This window comes from Heterocephalus glaber, unplaced genomic scaffold (assembly GCF_053883595.1).
Source record: "Heterocephalus glaber isolate CG9 unplaced genomic scaffold, H.glaber_assembly_v1.0 deba00001613, whole genome shotgun sequence".
Taxonomy (NCBI): domain Eukaryota; kingdom Metazoa; phylum Chordata; class Mammalia; order Rodentia; family Bathyergidae; genus Heterocephalus; species Heterocephalus glaber.
The window spans coordinates 30,045,253-30,071,342 of NW_028258384.1; the positions used below are offsets into that span (position 1 = coordinate 30,045,253).

Sequence of the window (26,090 nt, forward strand, 5' to 3'; positions counted from 1 at the left end):
TTCTTGCCTTTGATGGAATATCTTCTCACTTAAGTCCTGGCTAATTAATAAATGGTAGTAGTGGCTAAGGTGTATAGATCAGACACTATGATAAGTGCTTTATCTTCATTTTAATGTTGTTTAATCCTCACATTAACCCTTTGGTGATACTTAAGTGTATTATCCTTTCTTAACCTCCTATTTTATTTTTAGCAGATAAAAAATTCAAATCAGCCAGATAGTAGCTAACTCAATAACTTGCCCATGATCAGAAAGCTAGTAGTAAACAGAGCCAAGATGTAAGCTCAGACATGTCTTGGTATCTCTCAAATATCACTGAAAAGAAGGTTGGAAATTCTATTCAAGCATTTTTTTAACCCCCAAGAGCAGCCTCAATATCTATTATGGTCAGGAAGATTGTGTTCTCTTCAAAAGCATGAAAAAGCCACCAATGAAGCAACCATTTCTCCCTTGAAGGCTGGCAGCAACAGAGATGACTAAAATAGCAGTTATCCTAACAGGTTACTGCCTTCCCTTGTGTCTCATGGGCCCCAATATTGCCTATTCAAACTGAGGCTACTAAGAATAAAAGTGCAAGATCTTCACCTCACCACATTCTGTAAAACATGGATGTTATCAAAGATTTTGCTTATTTTAGGACAAGAGACTAATATTATATTTATTATTATATGTGTATTAAAGTGTCTTGTTAATATATTCTTCTGACTCCAAAGTAGTAATAATTTCCATATTAGCAGCTCCCAGATTCAAGCATTACTGTTTTATGCCCCAAAGAAAAAGAAAATCCTCTCTTTCTCAGATTAAAACAAACTGGAATTTCTTCTATTCTCCCTAGAGTCTACTGAGGATCTTGTTATTCTTGGTTCATACCCACTTGTTCTTTCTTCCCAATTTATTCTCAGGCATTCCATGGTGTTTTTTTTCGGGGAAGTACTGGTGATGAGGAAAGGATGGGAGAGGAAGAAGACACTGTATATCCCCAAGTTTGCCGAACGTAAATGAAGCACACTGCCTTGTCTCCACCTCTGTAACACTTTTATAGCTCTCTGACCCATTTCATTTCTTGACATGTCCGAGCTCATTGCCCTGCACACCCAGAAAAGCCTCTGGGTTTGAATTGAAGATTAATAATCTTGTCTTTTTTAAAAATCCTCAACACCCAACAGTAGAGCACATGTTTGGGCTTGGCCTTCTGAAGTGGTTAGGTTTACAATGGAAAACGGCAGAGATATATGTATTAGCTTTCTCATCTCTGAGACACGATACTCAACAACCACAACTTAAAGGTGGATGATTTAAGTTGCTCATGGTTTCAGTCCATAATCAACTGGCTCTAAGGCAAAGATATTATTTTGGTTTAGATCTAAAATGTCCCCCAAAAGTCTTGTGATCAGAAGTGGGTTGTATTCAGGTTCTGCAATGCTTTCTGTAGTATGTTTCAGTCATACATTCCTTAAGGGCTGTTCTGGAGTCTTAGCATATATGACAGTGTTTCTTTACTATAATATACATACTGTAGTCTACAGGCACCTTTACAAAGCAGACAGACCCATCCCTCAGCAGCTGTGAGTGTTAGCTTCTAACTTCAGCTGCTTCCTTTTGTGGAGAACTGCACTATGTAGAAAAACTTCCATGCCTGCAAGATCACCATATAACACCTCCACCTCATGTAAAACCCTGATTCCTGTAGCCAATGACTGACTGATGATCAAGATACAAGGTAAGGGCACCTGGCTTCAAGAGTGATCAATATTTTGGTGCAAACCCTACTTCAGAGCAACTCCTGGAATAATGTTAAAGCTGGTTTCCAGCTGTCTTAGTTTTAGCCCTGCCCTGTTCTGCGTCTCTCACTCCTCTGAACCAAGAACTATGCCCCACCCCCCCAATGGGTCTGCTTTTAAAGAACCCTCTCTAATGCTTATTCTCATTTCATGTTTATCAGAGGTCTATGTAAAGAGGGCTTTCTGTACACCCTCATTACAGGCAGAGCAGTCATGTCCATCTCTGGGGATGTCAGGAGTCACTTAAGGTACAACCGGGTAAGGCCCTCAAATAAAAGTTGGACATATGTCCTAAGCTAAATTAAAATGAGGCCCAGCTTATTCCTAACATAGCCTGTCTGGCTGATGCTAACATACCACATTCTGTCAAATTAGAAATGAAGATGTATATGTTAATGCTTTATTGTAATTCTTCTCACTATGAATATGAACAATTCTTATGATTATTAGAAAGTTATATAGTGTTTGTTAAAAATTTGGTTGGATTACAATTATTTTGTGTGATAGTTGATCGATTGTGCCAACTTGAGTAAATGATGTTCAACTAACTTGGCTAAGCATCATTTTGGGTATAGAAGATCCACCCCAGGGAGAATTATCACCAGAATAGTATAAAAGGGAAACAAAGAAGGAAGGATTGCTTCTATCTTCTTTAGAGAAGCTCTAGTCTTTCAGAGAAGCATCCAGATGATGTCAGTCATCTTGACATCATCTCCTGGCTTCCAGCACTGACTCTTCAGTTTCCAGCACCAACCTTTCAGCTTTCTGGTGTAGACTGTTCAGCCTTCCATCGAAGACCCTTTGGCCTCCTGATACAGGCTCCCATGGGACACAATACTGAGCTTCAGGCTTTCAATTGGGATCCTTCAGATCCCCAATGTGCAGACAGCCCTTTTGCACTCTTCCACACCTGACTCTGTGGGTGGCCATTGTAAGCCAATATTGTAAATTCTTATATATTTATATATCTTGTATTATATGTGATTCTCTAGTAACACTGACTGATATATTTTGTTATAGTATTCTTGCTACAGCAAGAATTATTACAATAGCTTGAGTTTTAATGGTTGTTTTACTTCTGTTAACTGTAAGCTCTTTGTTATTGAAAATAGTCAAAGAATAAGGCTAAAGTAGGATACCTGTTAGGAATTTCCCAGAAGTGTTAAAAAAAAAGAGAGAGACCAGATTACCAGTTTGCAAACACCAAAAATATACACTGTAAATAATTCTGCTATTATTTGAAAACATAGCAAGATATCTTTATAAACATTAGTCAAAATATTTTGGAAATGTATGGGTACTGGCTAAAAGTAATATTAAGATTGAAAAAGTACAGGTTGAAATGACTAGATTTTAAAATTACACATTTATAAGGTTGAAAATTTTGTAGCACCTGGCATCTCATTCAATTTTTTCCTCCAACATACACATCCTACTATATAGGCCCTTGTACAGCCACCCACACTAATCTCAGTTAACTAAATCCATTCTTCTGTCCCACAATAAAAGAGCCAACACAATAATTTTATTGCAATTATTCTCTCAAATAATTTCTACCTGAATAAGGACCCAGTCATATCTGAAAACCCATTTTTGAGTTTATTTGGAAACATTCCTTTTGGTATTATCTCTTTTAATTATGTCTGTTATTTATTATTTTTAGTTTTTTGCATATTTATTTATATACCACAAAATATTTAAATTCCTTTGCTTTGTTATTTAGTAAAATATATTGATCATCTCCTTATCCCAGAAAAATCAAATTATGGAGGGAAGATCTTTTAAGTGATTTTTTTTTTTTTTTTGGTACCAGGGATTGAACTTGGGATATTGCATTTCTGAGGCAGACAGCACAACCACTGAGCTAAATCCCCAGCCCTAAGTGATTGTTTTTTATTTTGTAACTGAAACATACTCTTATAAGAAAATATCATTTATGTTAAAAATTCCTACAGATCTGAGAAATGTTAGTTGTTTCTGAAAACCCTTTTCTACATTAGTAGACCACATATTCATCATGTGCAATGTTTTAGTTATGTACAATATTTTTTACTGTGATATAAGAAAAATGTCATATTAATGCACATGTATACTGAAGAAGAAATATAACTTTATTTTTTTCATTAATTTTATAAGTACATTTTAGGTATACAGTATGCTGACATTCATTATTGGGAATTTGTACCTCTACATAATATATCTTGGTTCTTATTTTTTATCCCCATTCCCCTGCCCTCCCTTCTACCCCTCCACCCCTCCCTATTTACAAAGATTTTGTTTCTATTTTTTTCCTTTTCTCATATTTATTCCTTTCCCTTCTTTCCTTTCCCCTACCCCTCCCATGAAATATAACTTTCTTAATTTACTTGTGACAGTGAAGTTTTGGTAAGAGCAATTGAAAAATGATGAATTATCCAATTCATTAAAATTTTTAAGGTACTGAAACATTAGAATGTATAAAATTGTAAAAGGGAGCAGTATATTTTATTTCCTTTTCAAATATGAGAAAATTATCTGAGGACAAATATGTAAATGTTATTATAATAGTTCTCTTCTTTGCTATTTCTCGAAATTTTGCTTGTTATCAACCCTTAAGAGTTTCTATGATTTTATATAATTAATATTACTTACCAGTTTCTAATCAAAAGCATTTTCTAAGTCTATCATTTATCTTTCAAATTTTATCAGTTCACCACAGAAATGATTCAGAATTTCAGTGTCACACTGTTTAATCTAAAATGACCATCTTTTCTTGCCAAATTAAAAGCTTCTCTTCTAGAAACTCAGGCCAAATGTTGCTGCTGTGAAATCTTCGCAAATCTTTCCCCCCAAGCTGAATCCGTCCTTTCTTTACATGGGTACTATGAAGTCTTATGCCTATTTGTTTTGGACCTAGTATCTCACTGTATTGCAATTATATTTTGTATCAGTTAGCAACTGTGTTTGACTGTTGTTAAGAAATTCATCTTTACTTGATATTCTTGATATTCTGTCAGTATATTATATATTCTTCCTATATATTTGTGGCATAACATATGCATTATGTTTCTGTATCATGTATTATATCTCTAGTTTTTCATTTATAAAAGTTGTGTCCATTCTTTCTTTGTAAATTAGATATAATATTCATTGTCTTCATTGGAGGTGAGTTAAATTATTATCCTTAAGATATTTTGTAAAAAAATGTTGTGTATTGTCTCTAACATCTCACATTCTGGCCCATTAATTTGTCCTCTAGGGAAAAGAATCAATAGATAATTTATCAGTAGGTAAATTAAGAAAAAAGGCACTCTGATAAAATGTACCAATAAAAGAACTTAAGAATAAAAAAAAATGAGTCACACACACACAAAAAGAACTAAAACCATAATTACTTTATGGGAATATTGGATTTCTTCTTCTCTATGAGCCTCTTAATTTCATGCTTTATAAGAGGCTTGGAAAGTAGAAGTCCTACATGATGAGGTTCAGAGCATAGCAATAATTTAGACAGTGGGCTGAATGGTAGCTCTCTCAGGAGATATTTCCACTTCCCAATCCCTGAAACCTGTTACTATTACTGTGAATGGCAAAATATTGGATTAAGTAAGTTAAGGGTTTTGAGAGGAGGGCTTTATCCTGAATTAATTTGGTATGCCTTAAATCCAATGATAAGAGTCCTTATAGGAGTAAGGTAGAAGGAGATTTGATGGTTGTGCAGGGAAGATAATGTGAAGATGAAGGCACAAAGTGATGAGACTATAAGCCCAGGAATGCTAGGACAGCACCCAGAAGCTGAAAGAGGTAAGAAACCATTTTTCCTCTAGAGACCCTGGAGTGAGTATGGTCTTGTGAGATTTCAGACTTCCAGCCTCTAGAAGTGTGAAAATAAATTTCTGTTGTCTTAAGCTACCAAGTTTGTAGTAAGTATTTACAGTAACCTCAGAAAATCAATACTTCTGCTTTTGGTTTCACTTTCACAGTTTTACATGCTGCCCTCCCAGAGCCATGCTGCTCGCCCTCCCAGGATTTCTTTTGAAATCTTCATGGAAGCCTCTGTGACCCCATAACTCTTGCATCCTGTATGTCTAAAAACCAGCACAGCATGGATAACACCAAGGTCTACTACCAGCTCAACCAGTAGCTTGGGCCCTTGGGTAAAGGCTGTAGGAACCTCTCAGTGCCAGGGTGGCTGGGCATTGTGAAATAAATCTTAGGGAACCAATTCCCTAGACAACCCTTCTAGAATAGGGTGGCTTGGGGCTCTTTTCTCAAAGCAAAGTCTTTCAAAGGTATTTTCTTTTTTGTACCTTTGAGCCCGTGGAGGTTAGAGTCTAGCCAAATCCTGAGATGTCTTCAAGCCATATCTCCTAATGCAAAGTACTTGGGTCCTTTTTTTTGGTACCTGGGAACAAACTGTGGACCTTGAGCTTTTGAGCTTAAACACTAAGGTAAACCCCTGGCCCACCTGGGTTCTTTTTAATGCTAATCATTTCAGCAAGCAGGCTTTGCATGGCCCCACCTTTGCAGGCACTTGCTTTCTTTCTGATAAAATCTCAAACTTTCCACATTTGCTTTTTGCTCATGATTCTCACTATAGATCTGGCTAAAAGCAGCCAGCAGTACCAATGCCACAAGTCAGAACATTGGCCCAATTTGAAATTTTCTCTGCCAGAACAGTTGGTTCATTGCCCTTAATCTCAGCCCCCTGCAAAATCTCAAGACAAGGGCCAAATGAAGACAAATCTTCTGCCAGAATATAACACACTGGCCCCTAGCCCAAATACCAATGGAGTCCTTGTTTCCAACTGAAACCTCCTAAATCTGGCCTTCAACTGTCTGCATTTCTATGAGTGTCCTAGTCTTCTGAACTCTGACAAGAATCTCCAGTCAAGATCTCTTTACAGCACTGTAGGGCTGTAGAAAACAGTTTATTTAATTAGGTTATGAGTGAGTCAGCTAGCAAGGGTAAGGGCCTGAGATAGAGTTTGGTAATCAGCCATACCTGTGGGGATTTAAATAAAAATATACAGTGAACTAGCACTTTGGACCACGAATGAACTTCCTTAGGCAAAATGGAATGCAACCCATTCCCTCCTAAAGGGAGATGCAGTCACTCCCTGCTAAGTTTCTGCGTTCTGAGGAAATTATAATGTGAAATAACCAGTTTTTCCTAATATCCCAGTTTCCTGTATACCCTACATGTGAAAAAACTGGGTTAGGACAGCCTGAGTTCCATTTGGTCAATTTTAACTTCACAGAGTCACCTGTGATAGGTGGTCACTAAACAAGCAATTCCTATGGCTTGCTTATCTATAAATCACTAGATTGAGAGGCTGAATGGCTAACCACTTGGAAACCGTCCTGGAAATCCAGGAGCTGTTCTTCCTATTATTGCCAATAAGAACTCTCCTAACCTTCTTTGGTTTGTGACTTCATTCCTTGACTTTTGCAGAATCACAGGGCTTCTTTAGCCAGTATCTTCAAACCATTTAAAACTCCCACAAACTGTTTCCAAAGGCTTCTAAACCACGTACTCAAGTATAGTCACAGCAAGGACCACATTTCTTTGGTATGGATTTTCTTCATTAGTTACACTCCCATAGCTGGTACAAATGTTTCCTATTGTCCTAATGCAAAGTACCTGGCATGTTTTGAATGCTAATCTTTTCAGCAACTGTGCTCTCCATGGCCGCACTTTTGTAGGTGCTTCCTTTCTAGAATAACAAAAGGAGAGATTTTTTTTGTATTAAATTCTTTTATTGGTACATTGTAGGTATACAATACAATTACATTTCTCATTGGAAATTGTACCTTTACATAATGCATCTTGGTTCTTGTTTTTTGCCCATTCCTAGCCCTCCCTTCATGCCCTCCACCCTTCCCTATTTACAAAGACTTTATTTCCATTTTTTCCATTTCTCATCATTTTTCCTTTCCCCTGCCCCTCCCACTACCCCTACCCCTTTGGACCTTTTCTTCCTATTTTACATTGTCGATTATTCATTCTAATCATTGGTACATTTTAGGTATACAATATAATGACATTCATCATTGGAAATTTGCACCGTTACATAGTCTCTCTTGGTTCTTATTTTTCACCCTTGCCCAGCCCTCCCTTCAACCCCTCCATTCCTCCCTATTTACAAAGATTTTGTTCCTATTTTTCCATTTTCTCATATTAATCCCATTCCCTTCTATCCTTTCCCCTAGCCCTCCCACTTCCTTCTCCTTTGCCCCAAAAGGAGAGATTTATTGGGCTCACTGTTTCCAGTGGGTTCAGTGCATAGTTGGCTGGCTCCAAGGCAGAAATGGCCTGGTTGAAGGACCTGGTAGGGGACAGCTACTCATCTCATGGCAGCCAGGAGGTAGAGAGAACAGGGAGGAGCCAGTGACAAGAATACACCCTTCCAAACACATGAGACTTTGGGAGAGCATTTTAGACCAAAACCATAATAACAGTATAACTTCTATTTTCATAGTATTTACATTGCATTGCCTCTTATAATCTAGAGATGATTTAAATATATGGGGAATTGTGCATGAGTTATATGTAGATACTATGTCATTTTATATAAGGAATTTGAGAATCCACAGATTTTCCTATTTTTAGGGGTCCTCAGATCAATATTCTACAGATTCCCAGGGATAACTATACATAAATTTAAAGGGAGTATTTGAGAGCAGGTGTTTTCATTATAAGTTATGTTGATAGGGCAGGGCATAGAGTTTAACATTGGAGTACAGCCTATTTATGTAACAGTTCTTCATTTATTGTGCCCCCTTTCTCCTCTTGCTCCTGGATTCTTTCCACTTCCTTCCACCTATTTTAGTTATATGCTTCTCACTAGGATCAATGTAAAGAGTTTTTCTGTAAAATTAAATATATTTAATTCAAATAGTTTTATTGAAAGACTATGTCCTTATTTTATATGAAAATAAATGTTTTAATATTATAAATAGTGGGCTGTGCTAAAGTTTTTCTTCATTTTATAAAATGAGAAATTGAAAATGTTGGGTTTTCCTCTGAATTTCTTTCTTTCTTTCTTTCTTTCTTTCTTTCTTTCTTTCTTTCTTTGTACTGGGAATCAAACTCAGGACCTTCGTTGGGCTTGTCAGGCAGGCACAGCACCACTGAGCTACATCCTTGGCCCCAGTTCCTCTGAATATTTTTAAAAAATATTCATCCGAGATTGGAAGTGCTTGTCTAGAATATAGAGAAAAGAATAGTAAGAGTAAAGAACAGTATATGGCACCTAGTAAGTTGATTTGAACTGAACAAGTTAAGTTCCACATTTTCAACTGGGGAATGTGGGTTTTCAGGGAGTAAGAGGGGAATATCCAAGTCTCCCTGGGAGTCAAGGAAGGTTTCACCTAGGAGGGAGCTTTTGCTCTGGGGCTTCAAAAATTAGCAGGAAAGAAATGGCAAGGTATTCCAAACAGAGTGCATAATGTGAGCTAGTGAAAACAGCACAAAAGATCACTACATGTCCTGCACGTCCCAGTAGCCTGGTGGCTGGAGAGTAGCATTCTCGAAATGAAGTGATTAAGGGTGAGGTAGGGACTATTTTTTTCCTACTGGGCTCGTTTCTCCTTCAGTTCATTGCTCAGTGCTGGGCACACACGCTGCAGAGGCTCAATAAATACTTGTTGAACTGAGGGTGATGGAGCGTGCTGGGAACAAGTCCATCTGGATTCTTTCTCTCGCACCCGCAGTGTGACCTTGGCCAACTCTTTTTTTCTCCGGGTTGTGGTTGCTGTTTAGTAACCAGGTGCGAGCAGGAAAGCAGAGACGAAGTTGGTTTAAGGTGTCAGCCTTTACAACGCCGGAATCCCTGATTCTATGCGTAGAAGGTGGGGCGGGGCACATGGGGCTGCAGCCTCAGTTCCTCCTCCGCTCCAGCAGGGGGCAGGTGAAGCGGCTCCCTACTACCCTTCCTCTCCAGGCAGGCGTCCGGCTGACTGCGGCAGTCGCAAGCAGTGAGCGCAGTGGGTGGGGCCCGCCGGTGCGGGTGGCGGCGCTGCGCTGACTGGCTGGGCCGGGCGGCTGCGGCGTAGGCTGCAGAGGCCAGTGAGGCGTGGACTCGGTGACCGGCGGGCCGCTGTGCCCTCGAGCAGCTTCTTCGAACGACCCTGCACTCCCTGCCTGCAGTCCCTGGGCAACAGTGGGCCGTGACTCTTAGGGAGCCAGTAAGCTGCGTCGGGCTCACCTCCTGAGCGGCGGCGCTATCATACAGGTTAGATTGGGCGCAGGGGCGGGTGCGGGAGCAGCCCAAGGCCAGAGAAAGAGCCCGAGTCAGGCCATCTCCAACTATGTCCGACGAGGCGTCGGCCACCACTTCCTACGAGAAGTTTCTAACCCCCGAAGAACCTTTCCCACTCCTGGGACCCCCTCGCGGAGTGGGCACCTGTCACAGCGAGGAGCCGGGCTGCCTGGACATCAGCGATTTCGGCTGCCAGCTCTCCTCCTGCCATCGCACCGACCCGCTCCACCGCTTCCATACCAACAGGTCTGTACCGCCGGGGAGGGCAGGGGTGGACTTCGCACACCCTGCCTAGGGCTGTAGAACGACGCGTCGCGCCCCCGCCCTGTTTGGACCTTCGCCCCTTCCCCCACCTTTCTTCTGCTAGCCCTCATTCCTGGGCTCTTTCCCTGCTTTCCCTCCCTATTTTCACCCTCTGATTTTTCTTCCACTGGCGTTTTTACTCGTTTTCTTTTCCTCATGGGTCTAGTTACAGCGATTCCTTCCTTCCCTACCTTGTCCTTTTCTCCCCACGCGCCCCCCATCTGTACCTTGAGAATCCCAAACCACCACCCTTGATTTTTCGATGCGCTCCTGTTTCCATACACCTGCAAAAGTTTAACCTCTTCTATTTTTGGTGCGCTGTATTGTGGATTTCTGGTGGGTCAGAATCCATCCACATCTTTAGAAAGGTAGCACTTTTAAAACTAGACCTTCTCTTTCCCAATTTTAAACCTGTTTCACAGCTCTGTTCCCCCTGCCGCCCTGTTTTTTTAGCGGAGTTCTTGGAAACTAGTGCATTCTTTTATTTTTTCCCTCATTTATGAACACTGCTTTAGATCTTGCCAAAATGTGTAGGCTTAAATCTGGAAAATTTCTTCCTGTAACATGTCCTTTGGCTTGCCCCACCCCCTGTAGTGGTGGGGGTCAGAGCAAGGCTTAGAATGAGCTAGTTTATACAGATTTATCAGAGGATGCATTTTCTAACTGGCTTCATTGAAAGACAGCTTTCTGGAGAATTCTCTCATGCAAGCATTTAAGTTTTATGCCAAACGTTGTGGGGGATATGAAGATGTTTCAGTTATAGACTTAACTTTTAATGTAGGTAGATATTTAAGATATGTGTGTACAAAGTGCTGGGAGAGTGTATGGAGAAGGGACTAGGTAGGAGAGGGAGGGATTCATCTACTGAAACTTTGGAGATAAGGAGTCTAGTTCTCATGTCTGATCCAAGTTTACTATGTAAGTTTGATCAAATTCTTCCACATTTTTGTATCTTTTTCAAATATCCTCCCACCCCCTGAATCAAGCTGAATTTACTGAGCTCCCAAGGAAAATGTAAAACATGATTCTTACCTAACGGAAAGCTATAGTCTGTGGAAACAAGATGTTTTAGTTGAATACATTCACAACGTCAGTATAACGCATTTCAAAAAGAACCAGCAGTAAATTTTTTACTATTCCACATCTTCATTACAAAAATGAAGCTGTGGACCAAAGAGAAAAGACTGAGTTGAAGATCATGTAATCTATTACAAAGGCCTAGACAGACCTATGCTACTCTCTGGAGCTAGTGGTAAAACGTGGATCAGAACTAATGGACCAATGTTATTAATGCTCATTTTGGTTTCTTAGACTAGCTCACAGAAGCCTAAATACATACTTAGCCCATGATATAATTAACATGAATGTAACTTGAATGAAATCATGTGTGTTTAAGGTTATTTGCATTGAAAAATAATATAAAAAATATCTTTTCATATACTTAGTATTTAAGTTTTACAGTTTTGGAGCAAGTTGCATACCCAGGAAAGTTAAATGACTTCAGAATTGCTCTGATATTGAGGGCAAGGAAGTGAGGAGCAGAGGTTGAGGTTAAGCATTGCCAAAAGGAGTGGTGGTAATCTGGAATGAACAATTCCCCCTTTTTTTTTTTTTTTTTAGTACTGGGCAGGCAGCCGAACCACTGAGCTAAATCCCCAGCCCTGGAATGAATAATTCTTACTCTTTAATTTGTTCTTTCTCCTCTGCCCCATTTTTTTTTCCTTCAAATTCTTCTCCTTAAAGACTATGGTAAAGTCAAAGTGGTTTCCCAAAACAAGAGAGGAGCACTAGAAGGGGAAGTTCTTGTTAAGCCCCAGTTTTTCCAAGTCAAACATTATTTTTCCTAATTACTCCCTGGTTTTTTAAAACCTCCTTTTTTTACCCTACTTTTCACAAGGCTTGGAATGGGAGCAGGGGAGCTCAAGCTTTATATTCTTTTCAGCAGAAAGCTGAATTGGCAATATTTATAGCAGATGATATTTCTGTCCTAGACCACCTTGCTTTTTAATTTTTTTCTCCTGGCATGTACTGTCTTTTTATCCCTTCTCAAGATGATTTTTGAGCGAACCATATTCTTTATGCCATTTCTTTTCAGGGAGAAGCAAACAGCTAAATCATTATATGGGGGTAAAGTTAATTTAGGGGCTTATTTTATTTTGAGGTTGTGTGTGTCACTTTTTTTTCCTTCACATCACACCATTTGCCAATTCAAGCAGCAGTCCAAAAATCAGATATGAGAAATTGAATAATAAAATTTTGCTTTATAATTTTGCATTATAAAACAAATTTTATTGCGAGTAGAAAGGTTATTAGTGAGTATATATTTGGTTTACCCTTATTTTGCCTCTTTTTCTGTTATCAGATAAGAAAACGAGATTGTTTAGATAATGCCATTGATAAAAGCTTTATGATGACAACTTTGTGCCTGCTTATTTGCTGGATTCTGGGCTACATTTGCAGTCTTTCTTAACTAAGAAAGCTACAGTACTAATACTAATGGTCTCTGTGGCCAAATTCATGTCGTGTTCATATTAGAACCTCCTGCCACATAGGTTTAGGTTCAGGAGAAAATAAATTATGTGGCCATAACCTTGGGCTGTATATATATAGCCCAAGCTGGCCTGGAACTTGTGATCCTCTGGCCCCAGCCCACCTGAGTGCTTGGATTATAGACATGTACAGTACTGCCAAGCCCAGCTACATAAGCAGTTTTTAAAGCATTCATACTTTCCAGCTTAATGCAGTGGTACACACCTGTAGTACTAGCACCAGCTACTAGAGGCTGAGAGAGGAGGATTGCTTGAGCCCAGGAGTTGGTTGGGCAACATAGTGAGAAACTATCTCAAAAAGAAAAAAAAGAATCACATTTTCCTATGAGTATCTTTTAGAATTTTATGATCTAGTTGAGTTTGTCTAGAATTTTGGAAAAATAGAATAAATTTTAATAAGACAAAAATTAATACACTTAAACTTGAATATCAGTGTCAGATATATATATTTATATACATATATACATATATGTGAGTGAGTGTATGAGTGTAAGATACTATTTTTGGATTTGGGGACAGGGTTTTTCTGATACAAATGGAGATTTTCTCTTAGCACTTCCATCATGGGTTGGTCTGTATACTTACCATGTCTACTGCAATCACCGTCACCACCACCAAAAAGGGATGACTTTAGCAAATTGAAAAGTTCTAAGGATATTGGTAGGTCCTTTGATTAAACCGTGAGATCAAAGAAGTTAATATGAGCTACCAGATGTGTTATTCTCTTTATCTTTCAGGAGTGCATCAGTACCTTGACATTAAACAACTATGAAAAGTATGTGGGAGGGCAGTGCCTTACTTTTTTATACCCTATTGGGAGGGTATGAAGTAAACTAGTGAATAAATCAGTTACTCAGTTATGAGATTTTTAGAACCCTATATTCAATCATCAGTCAGAAAAATCCCAAGACCATTCTGTGTCAGTGTGTGTGTGTGTGTGTGTGTGTGTGTGTGTGTGTGTGTATGTGTATGTGTGTATCTCACTGGGAATCAAACCCATGATGCCTTCACACATGCTAGGGAAGCACGTTAACCACTAAGCTATATCTCTAGCCTCTGTTGTTTGCCTTTTATACCATCTACAATTTTCCTATGTAGTTATAGAACTGGAGGTACAGAAGAGTTTGGGGCTCAGGTCGGAGAACCATACTGAAGGAATTTGGTTTAGGGACTTGTTGAAAAAAGTTGAGAATTGGTGTTGAGGCTTTGGAGAAATTCCCAGGCTAGAAATACAGATTTGGAGCCAGGCGTGGTGGAGCACATTTGTAATCCCTGCACTCTGGAGTCTGAGGCAAGAGAATGGCAAGTTTGAGCCCAGCATGGGCAATTTAGTGATTTAGCAAGACCTGTTTCAAAGTGAAGAGGGGAGGGTGTTAGAGATGAGAGGAGATTGTGGGGAAGAACTCGGAAGCCCAAAAGGGAAAATTAGCCCTAGAAATGACACAAAACATTTCTTTACTTCCAAAACAGTACAGGAGGTAGAAAATTTGGATAATGATCTCAAGACAAGTGAGGTACGAGGGAGAAGAATAGAAAATTTATGTTGAAACCTTGAAGGTTTGCCTATTGGACTCTAGAGGAGGTGAGGGTGGTTACATGGGGATTCTGATAGGAAGTCAGAGATGAATAAAAGTTATGATTGGACCAGCCCTCTAAGAATGAATGTATAGCATGGACTTGGAATGACTTTCATCAGCTTGACAGTTATAACTTTATTTAGAAGTGCTCATTGGCACTATTCTCATCCCAAGAGGCAGTTTGTTAGGTCCAGTTGTAGTAGGAAGGAGCTACAGAGAAATATGTACATCATGTTCTAGTTTTTCTTAATTTTAACATTAAAGTGGCTACTTATCAAAATACTATGAAAGTCCTTAGGCTGTGTATTCTTGCTGAAAAGCCTTGCAAGGAAATGTTTGCTTTACCTTTTAAATTAAAATTTAGGCAACAAGCCTAGTTACTGAATTAAATACCATTTCAGTTGGGGTTCTTGTGACTGTTTTTCTTTTAAGGTTTTGGAAAATTTCCTTTAAGAGTAATATTACAATTACAGCTAGAATTTTAGTGTTGAGATGTTTCTCTTACTGGAATAAGATGGAAGGACTTGTAAATTTGTTTTGTAAAAATTTTTTTATTAGTACACGATTGTGGTACATAATGTTTACATTGGTTGTGGGGAATTGGTACATGAACATAACACATCTTAATGCTTCAGTGCTGAGCATATGCAGGATGGATATTCATTGACAGTTTGAAACTGCTGGGACAGTCTAAAAGAATTACCCTTAAATTTTTCACTATAGAAAATAGAAGGTGTTAAAAAAAAACTATGCAGACCATGTATGATTCATTTTCCTAGAGGTAACAACTGTCAATATTTTGATGTTTCTTTAATGTTCTGTGTAGAGATACAGGTTGAATATCCCTTATCTGAAATGTTTGAAACTAGAGATGTTTCATAATGATTTTTTTTGAATTTTGGAATGTTTGCATCTACGTAATAAGACGTGTAGATACAAAATTCATTTATATTTTATATATACCTTATGTACATAGCCTGAAGGTAATTTTATATATTACTTTTAGAGTGCCTGTATTTGACTGCAGTCCATCACATGAGATCAGAGTGGAATTTTCCACTTGTGTCAGGTTGCCCTTCTTGATTTTGGAACAGAATTTTGGATTTTCAGATTAGGGATAGTCAACCTGTATAATTTTTAAAAATCAAGGTATTTGTGATCTGCTTCTTTTCCCTTAACATTATTGAATGCTTTCCAATAGTCTGAAAACATGATTTTAATGATAATAAAATACTATTATTGAGATATATCATTTAATTATTCCCCATGTTTGGCAGTCATTTATTTTCCCTTTTTTGCTATTTATAAATAATATTGTTTGGACATGTTTGTTCCTACATCTTTATTTCCAAATATGTATTCAGGGAAAGGAATAGATTTCTTAGAAATTTCTGAGTTCAAGGGAATGAACATTTTTGAAGCTCTCGGTATACATATACTAACAAATTGCTTTTCAGAAGGATTATGTCTACTTACACTCCCACTAGAAATGAATAAAAGTATTTCCTACTTTGTTTTATTCATACTACCTTAAAAAATTTATATTTTCAAATTAGAAGATACAAAACTTTTAAAAATCTTTTCATAAAAAGTATTGTTTTTCTATTTTGTAAATGATTTGTTTCAACTATGAGCCTAGTTTATTTGCCATTAATAATAAAAGAGAAAACCTAGAAGCTTCTGAAAATATCTAAAACTTTCTTATATAGTCATGAATCTGAAAAACTGAGAACATACTAATTTTACCCTAATGTAAAGGCATCAAACCAAGCAAATTCTTGACTCTTGTCAGTGATCTGGTAGTGGTTAGATTATTAAATGTGACATAGTTTGATAAAAAGGAATGTCATTGTTTCTCATGGAGGGAATACATTTCCAATGAACATTTGCATGCTGAAAAGAAATTCTAATTAAAAACAAGTATCTAACAGCTTCTTAAACTCTCCTTGGGACATAGAAAATACTGATTAAATATTTGCTGAATGAGTGAATGAATAAAGAGGGGAAAGTCAAGTGAAATTTGAATACTCAAGAGAAAAAGTTTGTTCTGTATATTGTGTAGTGGTTTACTGTGTTTGGGACAGAACTTATAGTTGGTATTTAGAGCTTTTATCGTAAGACCTGAGCAGTTTGACTTATTCCACTAGATTTATTCATTTTTTTGAAAATGAGGATACTGCCCCCCTTACAAACATGTGATGAAACTAAGTAATACTAAAAGTATGCTGGAATTCTTAGATGAATTCTAGATTTATAAAAATATATTGATACCTGCTTTTTATTTACTGAACTATAAAATAGTTTAATGTGTGTGGTTTAGTGCTTTAAAATGCTGTCTCTTCAACTCAAAGGAAAAGATACCACAAAATTTTTCAAGTTGCCAATATGTTGTAAGTTGTTAAATTCTCAATGTAAGATTACGACAAAAAGTAAAGGAAGAAGTTTTAAAAACTACATAATTCAAGAAAACCTGGATTTAATGAAGGATGAGGGACAGCAGGATGTCATTATTTCAGAAGCTTGTAAATTGCATGTCCTGCAGACATGTACTAATAAAAAAGTGAAAACAGAAACTTAAAAAAAAAGATATGAAATCATTACCTTAAGGATTAATTCCCTATGCTACAGGCAGAGGAATGAAAATTTTATCATTAATAGTATAAAACTAGTGGAAACTTACAAAAGAAAATAGATTGATAGATTTCAAGATTGAAAATAAAACCCCCAAATCTCCAGTAACAAATACTACAAAATGTTAATATACTTAATGTATGAACTCATAAAAAATAAAACATTAACACATAGAAAAACAATATAAAAAATATAGCCAATTTGTATATTAAAATTTGATCTTGCTAATCACAAAAATAAAAATTTATATAAAACATTTCTGTTCTAGGAAATAGGTAAAATTTTTTACAATAAAAATTTCAGTGCTATTAAGGTTGTGGTGAGATGAGCTTTGTTTTTGTTTTGTGGTGCTGAGAATTAAACCCAGGGCTTTGTACTTGCTAGGCAGATATTGTAACACCTAGCTTTACACACAGCCTGAGATGAACATTTTTAAAAATTTTGGAAAGTATTTGACTGACCCGTGCAAGTGGTACACACTTGTAACCCTGACACTTAAGAGGCTGAGGCAAGAGGATGGGAAGTTTGAGCCCAGCCTGGCAATTTAGTGACACCTTGTCTCAAAAGAAAAAAAATAGGAGCCAAAGATGTAGCTCTGCAGTGCCATGTCTGCCTGGCAAATTCAAGGTGCCGAGTTCAATCCCCGGGAGGGCGCAGCGGTGCTGGGGGTACAGCTCATTGTGAAGGTTTGAAGGTCAATCCCCAGTATTACACACACAAAAAATGACATAAAATAAAAATAAACAAGAAGTATCTGACTAAATGAATGAAGACCCTTGGAAGTTTTCATATTTTTGACTCAGTACTTAATAGTCTATCCTTAAAGAATTTATATTTGGATAAATAATTATAAACAAAAAGATCATCTCAGTATTATATGTAATAAAGAATGGAAACAGCTTACCTATCTGTCATTGTGGGGAAAGTTGAATATATTGTGATTAAAATGTTTTCCAAGTAATATACAGGTTGAGAATCCCAAATGCAGAAGTCCAAAATCTGAAACTTTTTGAATGCCAACTTGACACCACAAGTGCAGAATTCCATTTTGACCTTATTTTTTGGGTTGCAGTCAGAATTCATGTGCATTAAAAATATTATATAAAATTATCTTCAGGTTTTGTGTATTAGGTACATATGAAACATACATGAATTTCAATTTGGACTTGGGTCTCATCCTAAAGATATCTCATTAAGTATTTGCAAATATTCCAAAATCCAAAAAATCTTACTTTTGAGATACTTTTAATCCCAAGCATTCCAGATGAGGGATACTCAACTGTACCTAAGAAAATGTTCATTATATGATGTTAAATGAAAAACAGGGCACTAAAATAGATATATACAGAATGATTGCCTATTCTATAAAAAATATATATGCTCATGGAAAAAAATAGACCAAAATATTATGCTATTAGTTATTGCTGAATAATAGAATTATTGGTCATTTTAATCTTCACACCTTTCTTATTCCATCATTTCTTCAGTGAATGTGTATAATAGTTATAAAAGTTATTTAAATATATAAACTACTTCTTGAACTTGTACTTGTGTACTTTGATGGTGCTTTTTTCTCTTTCCTGAAACGGCTTTCATCCTTTTAATGTAATAATAGCTGCCATACATTGAGTACTTTTTATATGTGCTAAGCTCTCTGTATGTATATAATCTTTGCAATAACTCCATTTTAAAGAGGGGAGCATAGGCTTGAAGAGGTCAGGATTTGCTTAAGATCAAATAACTAGCAAGTGACAGCAAGAATTTGAACTCGGTATGGCACCAGAACTTACTCAACCACTATACTATATATTTTGTTTATGTATGAAAGTTCTACTCTATTCCTAATTTAAATATATCTTTCTTTTAAAACTATAAAAAGTTTGAAACTGCTTTGGGAGTGAAAAGGGTAGTGTAATGAACCCTGTGTACCCATCACCCAGCTTCAGTTGTTCACGTATGTCATCATGCTTTATACCCCTAACCCATTCCCCAAGCCCTTCCTTATTATTTTGAGGCAAATCCCAGACATTGCATTTTATTCATTAATATTTTAATATATTACTAAAAAATAATGGTAATGGCTTTTTTTTTTGGTACCGGGGATCGAACTTGGGACCTTGCACTTGCAAGGCAGGCACCGGAACCACTGAGCTAAATCCCCAGCCCCAGCTTTTTAAAAATAATCACATTATCATTACACTTAAAATACGTTTCTCATAAATGTTGTAAATGTGTCCTATTAATATCTTCAAATTGTGTGAATTTTGTAGTTCATGTTATGATGTCTTTTGTGTTGTGTTTTTGAAGGTGGAACCTAACTTCTTGTGGAACAAGTGTTGCCAGCTCAGAATGCAGTGAGGAACTGTTTTCATCAGTTTCTGTTGGAGATCAAGATGATTGCTATTCTCTGTTAGACGATCAAGAATTCACTTCTTTTGATTTGTTCCCTGAGGGCAGTGTCTGCAGTGATGTCTCTTCTTCTATCAGCACTTACTGGGATTGGTCAGATAGTGAGTTCGAATGGCAGGTAGGTTTTTTCTTTTATTGACATCATTACTATATAAGTTGAAGTATGAATTTCTCCTTTGATATTTCATTTCTACTTCAAAGTTTCTCTTGTATCTCCAGACTTGGAGATTCTTTGACAATATGTTTTAATGTTAATAATTAGATGAAATGTGTATTAGCAGACTAGTGTACCTTTTAGGGTTCTGGTGCTACAGATATCCTTTTATAGGTTTTCTTCTACAAAATAATCAGTACTTTTATATGCATGTGTCTAAACATACTTATTCTCCCTACTTTGTAATAAATACCCTTCATGTCTTTAATAGGCCATATATCTGCATCATGTTACGTATATAATACCATAAATCACTATTACCATGAATATGTAATTTTTGGATTTGTTATCAGAATTGCAATATAGTATCTTATTTTGTATTCTCTTTGTATGTAGAGATATTTTTGCCTGATATTATTTTTCTTCTCGTGGCATATATACCTTATAAAATGGCTTTGTGGCAAATTGTTTGAAAATGCTGCATTATGAGTGTTATCAGAAAATGTAAATCATGTTATTGCAACATCCATTTTCTGGTTGTAAAAGACAGTAATATTTGCAGAAGTTTTCCATGTATATAGCAAATGTTTTATTCAAACAGCTAAACTTGAGTACCTCTACTGTGTTTTAAAACCATCAAAATACTTGAAGTTGTACTAAAAAAGAATCAAATATTAGTTTCATTTTTATTAAAGTACCAATACCGAATAGCATGAAATTGAAATTGAAGTCTTCAAAATCACTCTCCTGTGATTATCACTGTTAAGAGTTTATACAGATACAAGCATGTTTGCATATATAAATAGGATTATACTTCATCCACTGTTTGGTCTTGTGCTTTTCTTTCAACTAATACATCTCAGTTTTTATAGTTGCATCATAATTTATTTAATTAGTTTTCCAATAATTGGGTTTTATGTTGGCTTGTTTTTTGTTATAAACAATGAGTAGTCTTTAAAAAGAAAAATATTCACAGTCTCCTTACGTTGTGTCCTATTTCAACTTCTATGTTATATATATTTATAAATATGATTTGGATAAAATTTTATAATTTTTGAGGTAAAATTTACCATTTTAATCATAAAATTTATAAATCAGAGATTATTAAAATAGTAATATTGTTGTATAAACTTCATCACTAATTCTAGGATATTTATCTCACTTCCAAAAGAACCCCAAACTTGTAAACACGTAGTCACTTTTCCCTTTTGCCCTTATCACCTGGAAACAACTGGTCTGGCTTCTCTGACTTTGTATGTTTTTAAGATTTATCCACGTTGAAGCATGTAATAGTCCTTCATTCCTTTCTGTGGCAGACTTGTATTCCACTATGTGAATAATTCTACACTTTATCTACTCATGAGCTGATGGACATTTATGTAATTTTTACTTTTTTTACAGGAAGTATTTATTGAAAGATAGGTAACTTCTATCTAAGACAGAAGGGGGCTCAGAAAGTGAGTTGCTCTTTTTTTTGGAAAGTATTTATTGAGAGAAATTTAACTTCTAAGAGAGACTATTTTCAACAGTTTTGCTTTGGATATTCAGATATGACTTTTCATGTGGATGCATATTTTTAATTCTCTTGGACATTTCCCAGGACTGGAATCCTAGGTCATACGATAGCGTTTATGTTTTAATTTTTTTTTTGGGGGGGGTACCAGGGATCGAACTCGGGTTCTTGCGCTTGTGCAGCAGGCAGCGAAACCACTGAGCTAAATCCCCGGCCCCTATGTTTTAATTTTTTGAAGAACTGCCAGTGTATTTTCCAGTGTGGCTACACCATTTCATATGTTTTTATCAGGAGTGTATAAAAGTTTATTTCTCTATATCCTTGCCTACACTTTATGATTATAGCTATGCTACTGGGTGTGAAGTAGTATCTCTGTCACTGTAATTATAGATTGCAATTCTCTTATGACTAATGGTATTGAATATCTTTTCATGTCCTTATTGGAAATTTGCATATCTTAATTGAGTAAGCAACTATTTAAATCCCTTGCCCACTTTGTACTTGTGTTCTTTTTAATTGTAAGCAATCTTTCTATATTCTGTCTGCAAAGCCCTTTACAGATACATGATTGACAAAAACCATTTTCCCATCCCTTGGATTATCTTTTCACTTGAAAGTCTTTTAATATGCAAATATTTTTCATTTTGAGAAGTCCAATTTATCTTTTTCTTTGTTGTGTTTATGATGTCATAATTTAAAAAGCATTGCCTAATGCAAGATCATGAAGATTTTCACCTGTTTCCTTCTTAAGAGTTTTTAGTTTTTATATTTAGGTCTTTGGTGCATTTTGAGTTACTTTTCATTTACGATGTGAGATGGAAGTCCAAATTTGTTCCTTTGCATGTAGATTTCCAGTTATTGAAGCAGCATTTATTGAAAGACTGTTTTTCCTCATTGAAGAGTCTTGGCACCTTATTGAGTATGGTTTTATTTTTGAACTTTCAGTTCTATCCCTTAATATGTGTGTTCTTTCTTATGCCAGTATAACACTTTTAATTATAGTTTTACAATAAATTGTGAAATTGGAAAGTATGAATTCTTCCACTTTGTTTTTCTTTATAAAGATTTTTTGGCTTTTTTTGCGGGGGGGTCTCTTGCAATTCCATATGAATTTTAGATCAGATTGTACATTTCTGCAAAAAAGGCAGTTGGAATCTTGATAGGAATTGCATTGAATCTGTGGATTGCTTTGGGGAATATGCCATTTTAACATTATTGAAAACTCCAAAGGAAAAAAACAATATTGAATACTCTAGTCCATGCATATGAGATGGAAAGGCTTTATTTATATATCTTTAATTTACTTCCATGATATTTTGCATTTTTCATTGTCAAAGGCTTCTACATTTCTTGGTTAAATTTATTCTTGAATATTTATTTTTTATAATGCTCTAGTAAATGGCATTATTTTTAAATTTCATTTTTAGATTGTTTATTGCTGGTACATATATAGAGATACAGTTGATTTTTTTAATTGATTTTGTATCCTTATCTTTGCTGGACTTTATTACCTTTTAATAGTTCTTCCCCTGGGTAGTTTCTTTAGGGTTTTCTATATTTAAGATCAGGTCATCTGTGAAGAAAGCTAATTTTTCTTCTTTTTTTACCAATGTGGATGCCTTTCATTTTTTATTAATTACCCTGGCAAGATCATAGAAATGGTGAAAATGGGTAGATTTGTATCTTTCTCCTAGTCTTAGGGGAGAATTTTCAGTCTTACACCATTGAGTATGTTAACAGTAGATATTTCAATAACTGCCCTATATGGTACAGAGGAACTTTCCTTCTATTCCTAGTTTGTTCAATGTTTTATTATCAGGAAAGGGTATAGTGTTTTGTCATGTACTTTTCCTGCATCTATTGAGGTAATATACTGTGGGTGGCTTCTTTCTTCATTCTATCAATAGAACTGAATAAATTTCTATCTACTACTAGAAGTAGGAGTGTTGTAGTGATTATTTTCATATATTTAACCACCCTTATATTCCTGGAATGAATAAGTCCTAACTGGTCATGGTATTTAATTCTTTTATTGTGCTTCTGTTTTACAGCATTTTGCTAAGGAATTTTGCATCTATATTTATAAGTGATATTGGTCTCTGATTTTCTTGTGTCTTTGTCTGGCTTTGGTATTAGGGTAATAACATCCTCATAGAGTTAGGAAGTGTTCCTTTTGTAGATAACATTTTGTAATAAAAATTTATTATCTGCATAATATATTTTAATGATTGCATAATATTCCTGCTGTTGGACGTGCCAGAACTTGTGAAAATATTTTCTTATTTACATCCATTTCAAGCTTTATTCTATTCTAGATAACAACAGTGATTATTTTTATGTGGGTACCATTTATTATTTAGTACCTAATTTTTCTGAGTGTGCATGTTTAAATCAGACTACAGGAATTCTTTTTTTTTCCCCCATTACGTTTATTGATACATTTTAGGTATAAAATACAGTTACATTCACCATTAGGATCTTGTGCCTTTACATGATGTGTTTTGGTTCTTATTTTTTCCCCTTCCCCTGCCCTCCCTTCACCCCCTCCACCCTTCCCTATTTGCAAAGACTTTGTTTCTATTCTTCTTTTCTCATATATTTTTCTTTTCCCTTCTTTCCTTTCCTCTACCCCTCCCACTTCCCCTACACCTTTCGACCTTTTCTTCCTATTACACAATTATCAATTATACATTTTTAAAATTACAGTATCAAGATCTAGAAGACATTACCACAGATTTTACAGAATTTAAAAGGATATAGAAAGCATATTACAAAAATCTTTTTTAAATAAATTTGACAACTTCTAAGAGGTACCTTGGAAGACATATTAATGAAACTCTGGACGAAATATAAAATTTGAATAGCACCTATTAAAGAAAGTATATTCCTAGCTTGAAAACCTACCTATATGACAACAGCAGGCTTATGTACATTTTAACTGATAAATTATATCAAACATTTAAAACAGAAAAAAGAAGGAACACTTCTCCCCTCATTTTATTTTTTTTGGTACCGGGGATTGAACTCGGGTCCTTGTGCTTGCAAGGAAGGCAGCGGAACCACTGAGCTAAATCCCTGCCCTCTCCCCCCTCATTTTAGAAAATCAACATTGTGCTAATCCTAAAACTGGATAAAGATAATAGAAGAAAATGTATGAACATAGATAGAAATTTGTTTAAGAAAACAAACTATTAGAAGTCAGATCTGGCAGCATGTAGGAAGTGGTTTTATTATAGGGATGGCAGTGTTCGTTCAGCACTGGAAGATCCACCCCCAAAAGTCATCATTTTAACAGAGGAAAGGAAGAAGCCATATGATCCTGTCACTAGTTGGAGAAAAAGTATTGGACTAAATTCTACAGCTGTTCATGGTAAAAGCTATCAGGAGACTAGAAGTAGAACAGAACCTTCTCAACAGATCAAAACCATGTACTCCATACTTCCAGCAAAAATGCCTTATATAAATGGAGAAGATACAATGCTTTCTCCCTAAGGTGGGGAACAAGGGCAGATATGCGTACTCTTCATCTGTCCATTAAACTTTGAAACATAGGCCCAAACCAAAATAGTCGGTCAATAAAATGACAAGTAGGATAGGATTGGCAAGGTAGAAGTAATATCTTTATATCTAGATGAAATGATCATCTACGGAGAAAATACTAAGAAATCTCTAGGAGACCCTAGAATTTGTATTTGAATTTAGCGGGATTAGAAAACACAAGGCATATATAAAAATTCAGGTCTGTGTATACTTGCTATAAATGAAGAATTGGAAATTGAAATTTAAAAGTTATGTAGGAGTACAAAGGACCTAGAAAAGTACAAAAGAAAAAAAAAACAGTGTTGGAAGACATTTAGTACCTAATTTTAAGACTTCCTCTAAAGCTACAGTAATCAAGGCAGTGTTGGTATGAGGAAAGACATATAGATCATTGGAATAAAACAGAATCTGGAAATAGAACCACACATATATGGTCCACTGAATTTTGAAAGATTATTTAACATTAACATTTTATAGAACATAAACTCAATTGAAGAGCTGAGGAAAAGACAGTGTTTTCAGCAAACGGCACTAGAACACCTGGTATCCATATATAAAAAATTAACCTCAACCCTTTATTTCCATACATAAAAATAACTTGAAAGGATCTATGAACCTAAATATGAAAGACTAAAACTATAAAACTTTAAGAAGAAATTATAAGGGAAAATGTTTATGAATTTAGGGTAGGCAAGAATTTCCTAGGATATAAAAAACATGATGTATAAAAGAAAAAAAATGATAAATGAGATTCCATCAAAATTTAGAACTTTAAATGACATCATTAAGAAAATGAAAAGTAGTCCTTAGACCATATTTATAATGCATATAACCTATGACCAGAATATATATAGAGCTCTTACAGCTCATTAGTAGACATCCCAATTAAAATGTAGACACTGGAAGATGATAAATAGCCAGTACGGCACAAGGAAAGGTGTGCAAATCTAGAATCAGAAAAATACTAATCAGTACAATAACAAGATCATATTACATACTCATTAGGGAGATTTAAGTTAAAAGTTTTGGTTTTTCTTTTTTAAGTTAAAAGTTTTAAAAGAACAAATGTCAGCTTAGGTGTGAACCAGTTAGAACTTTCTAATACTGCTAATGTGAATGTAAAATGACAAAACCATTTTGGAAAACAATGTAGAAATTTCTTGTATTACTGTTAAGAACCAACAGTCCTGTTCTTTTTTTTTTTTTTTTTTTTTTTTTGGTACGAGGGATTGAATTCAGGACCTTGCACTTGTGAGGCACGCGCTGAAACCACTGAGCTAAATCCCCAGCCCTAACAGTCCTGTTCTTAAGATTTTACTTGAGAGGAATGAAAACACATGTTCACAATAGATTTGTGCATACAAGTTGACTATCCCTTATCTGAAATTCT

At 35.9% G+C, this 26,090-nt stretch overlaps 1 protein-coding gene and 1 non-coding gene across 3 annotated transcripts in view; both read left to right on the plus strand.

Moving 5' to 3' along the window:
• LOC101716447 (uncharacterized) overlaps nucleotides 1-8,709 on the plus strand; it is a 78,093-nt gene extending 69,384 nt beyond the window's left edge. For both annotated transcript variants that reach the window (XR_015445600.1, XR_015445601.1), the window contains one exon: nucleotides 903-8,709. This is a non-coding gene — a transcript (uncharacterized LOC101716447). The remainder of the gene's footprint in view (nucleotides 1-902) is intronic.
• A 1,025-nt stretch (nucleotides 8,710-9,734) lies between these two features.
• The window catches only part of Fam199x (family with sequence similarity 199, X-linked), a 33,277-nt gene continuing 16,921 nt past the window's right edge, over nucleotides 9,735-26,090 (plus strand). Inside the window, exons 1-2 of the mRNA XM_004861477.3 lie at nucleotides 9,735-10,270; nucleotides 19,392-19,611. Coding sequence (XP_004861534.1) covers nucleotides 10,074-10,270; nucleotides 19,392-19,611 — 417 coding nt within the window. The 5' untranslated portion in view covers nucleotides 9,735-10,073. The remainder of the gene's footprint in view (nucleotides 10,271-19,391; nucleotides 19,612-26,090) is intronic.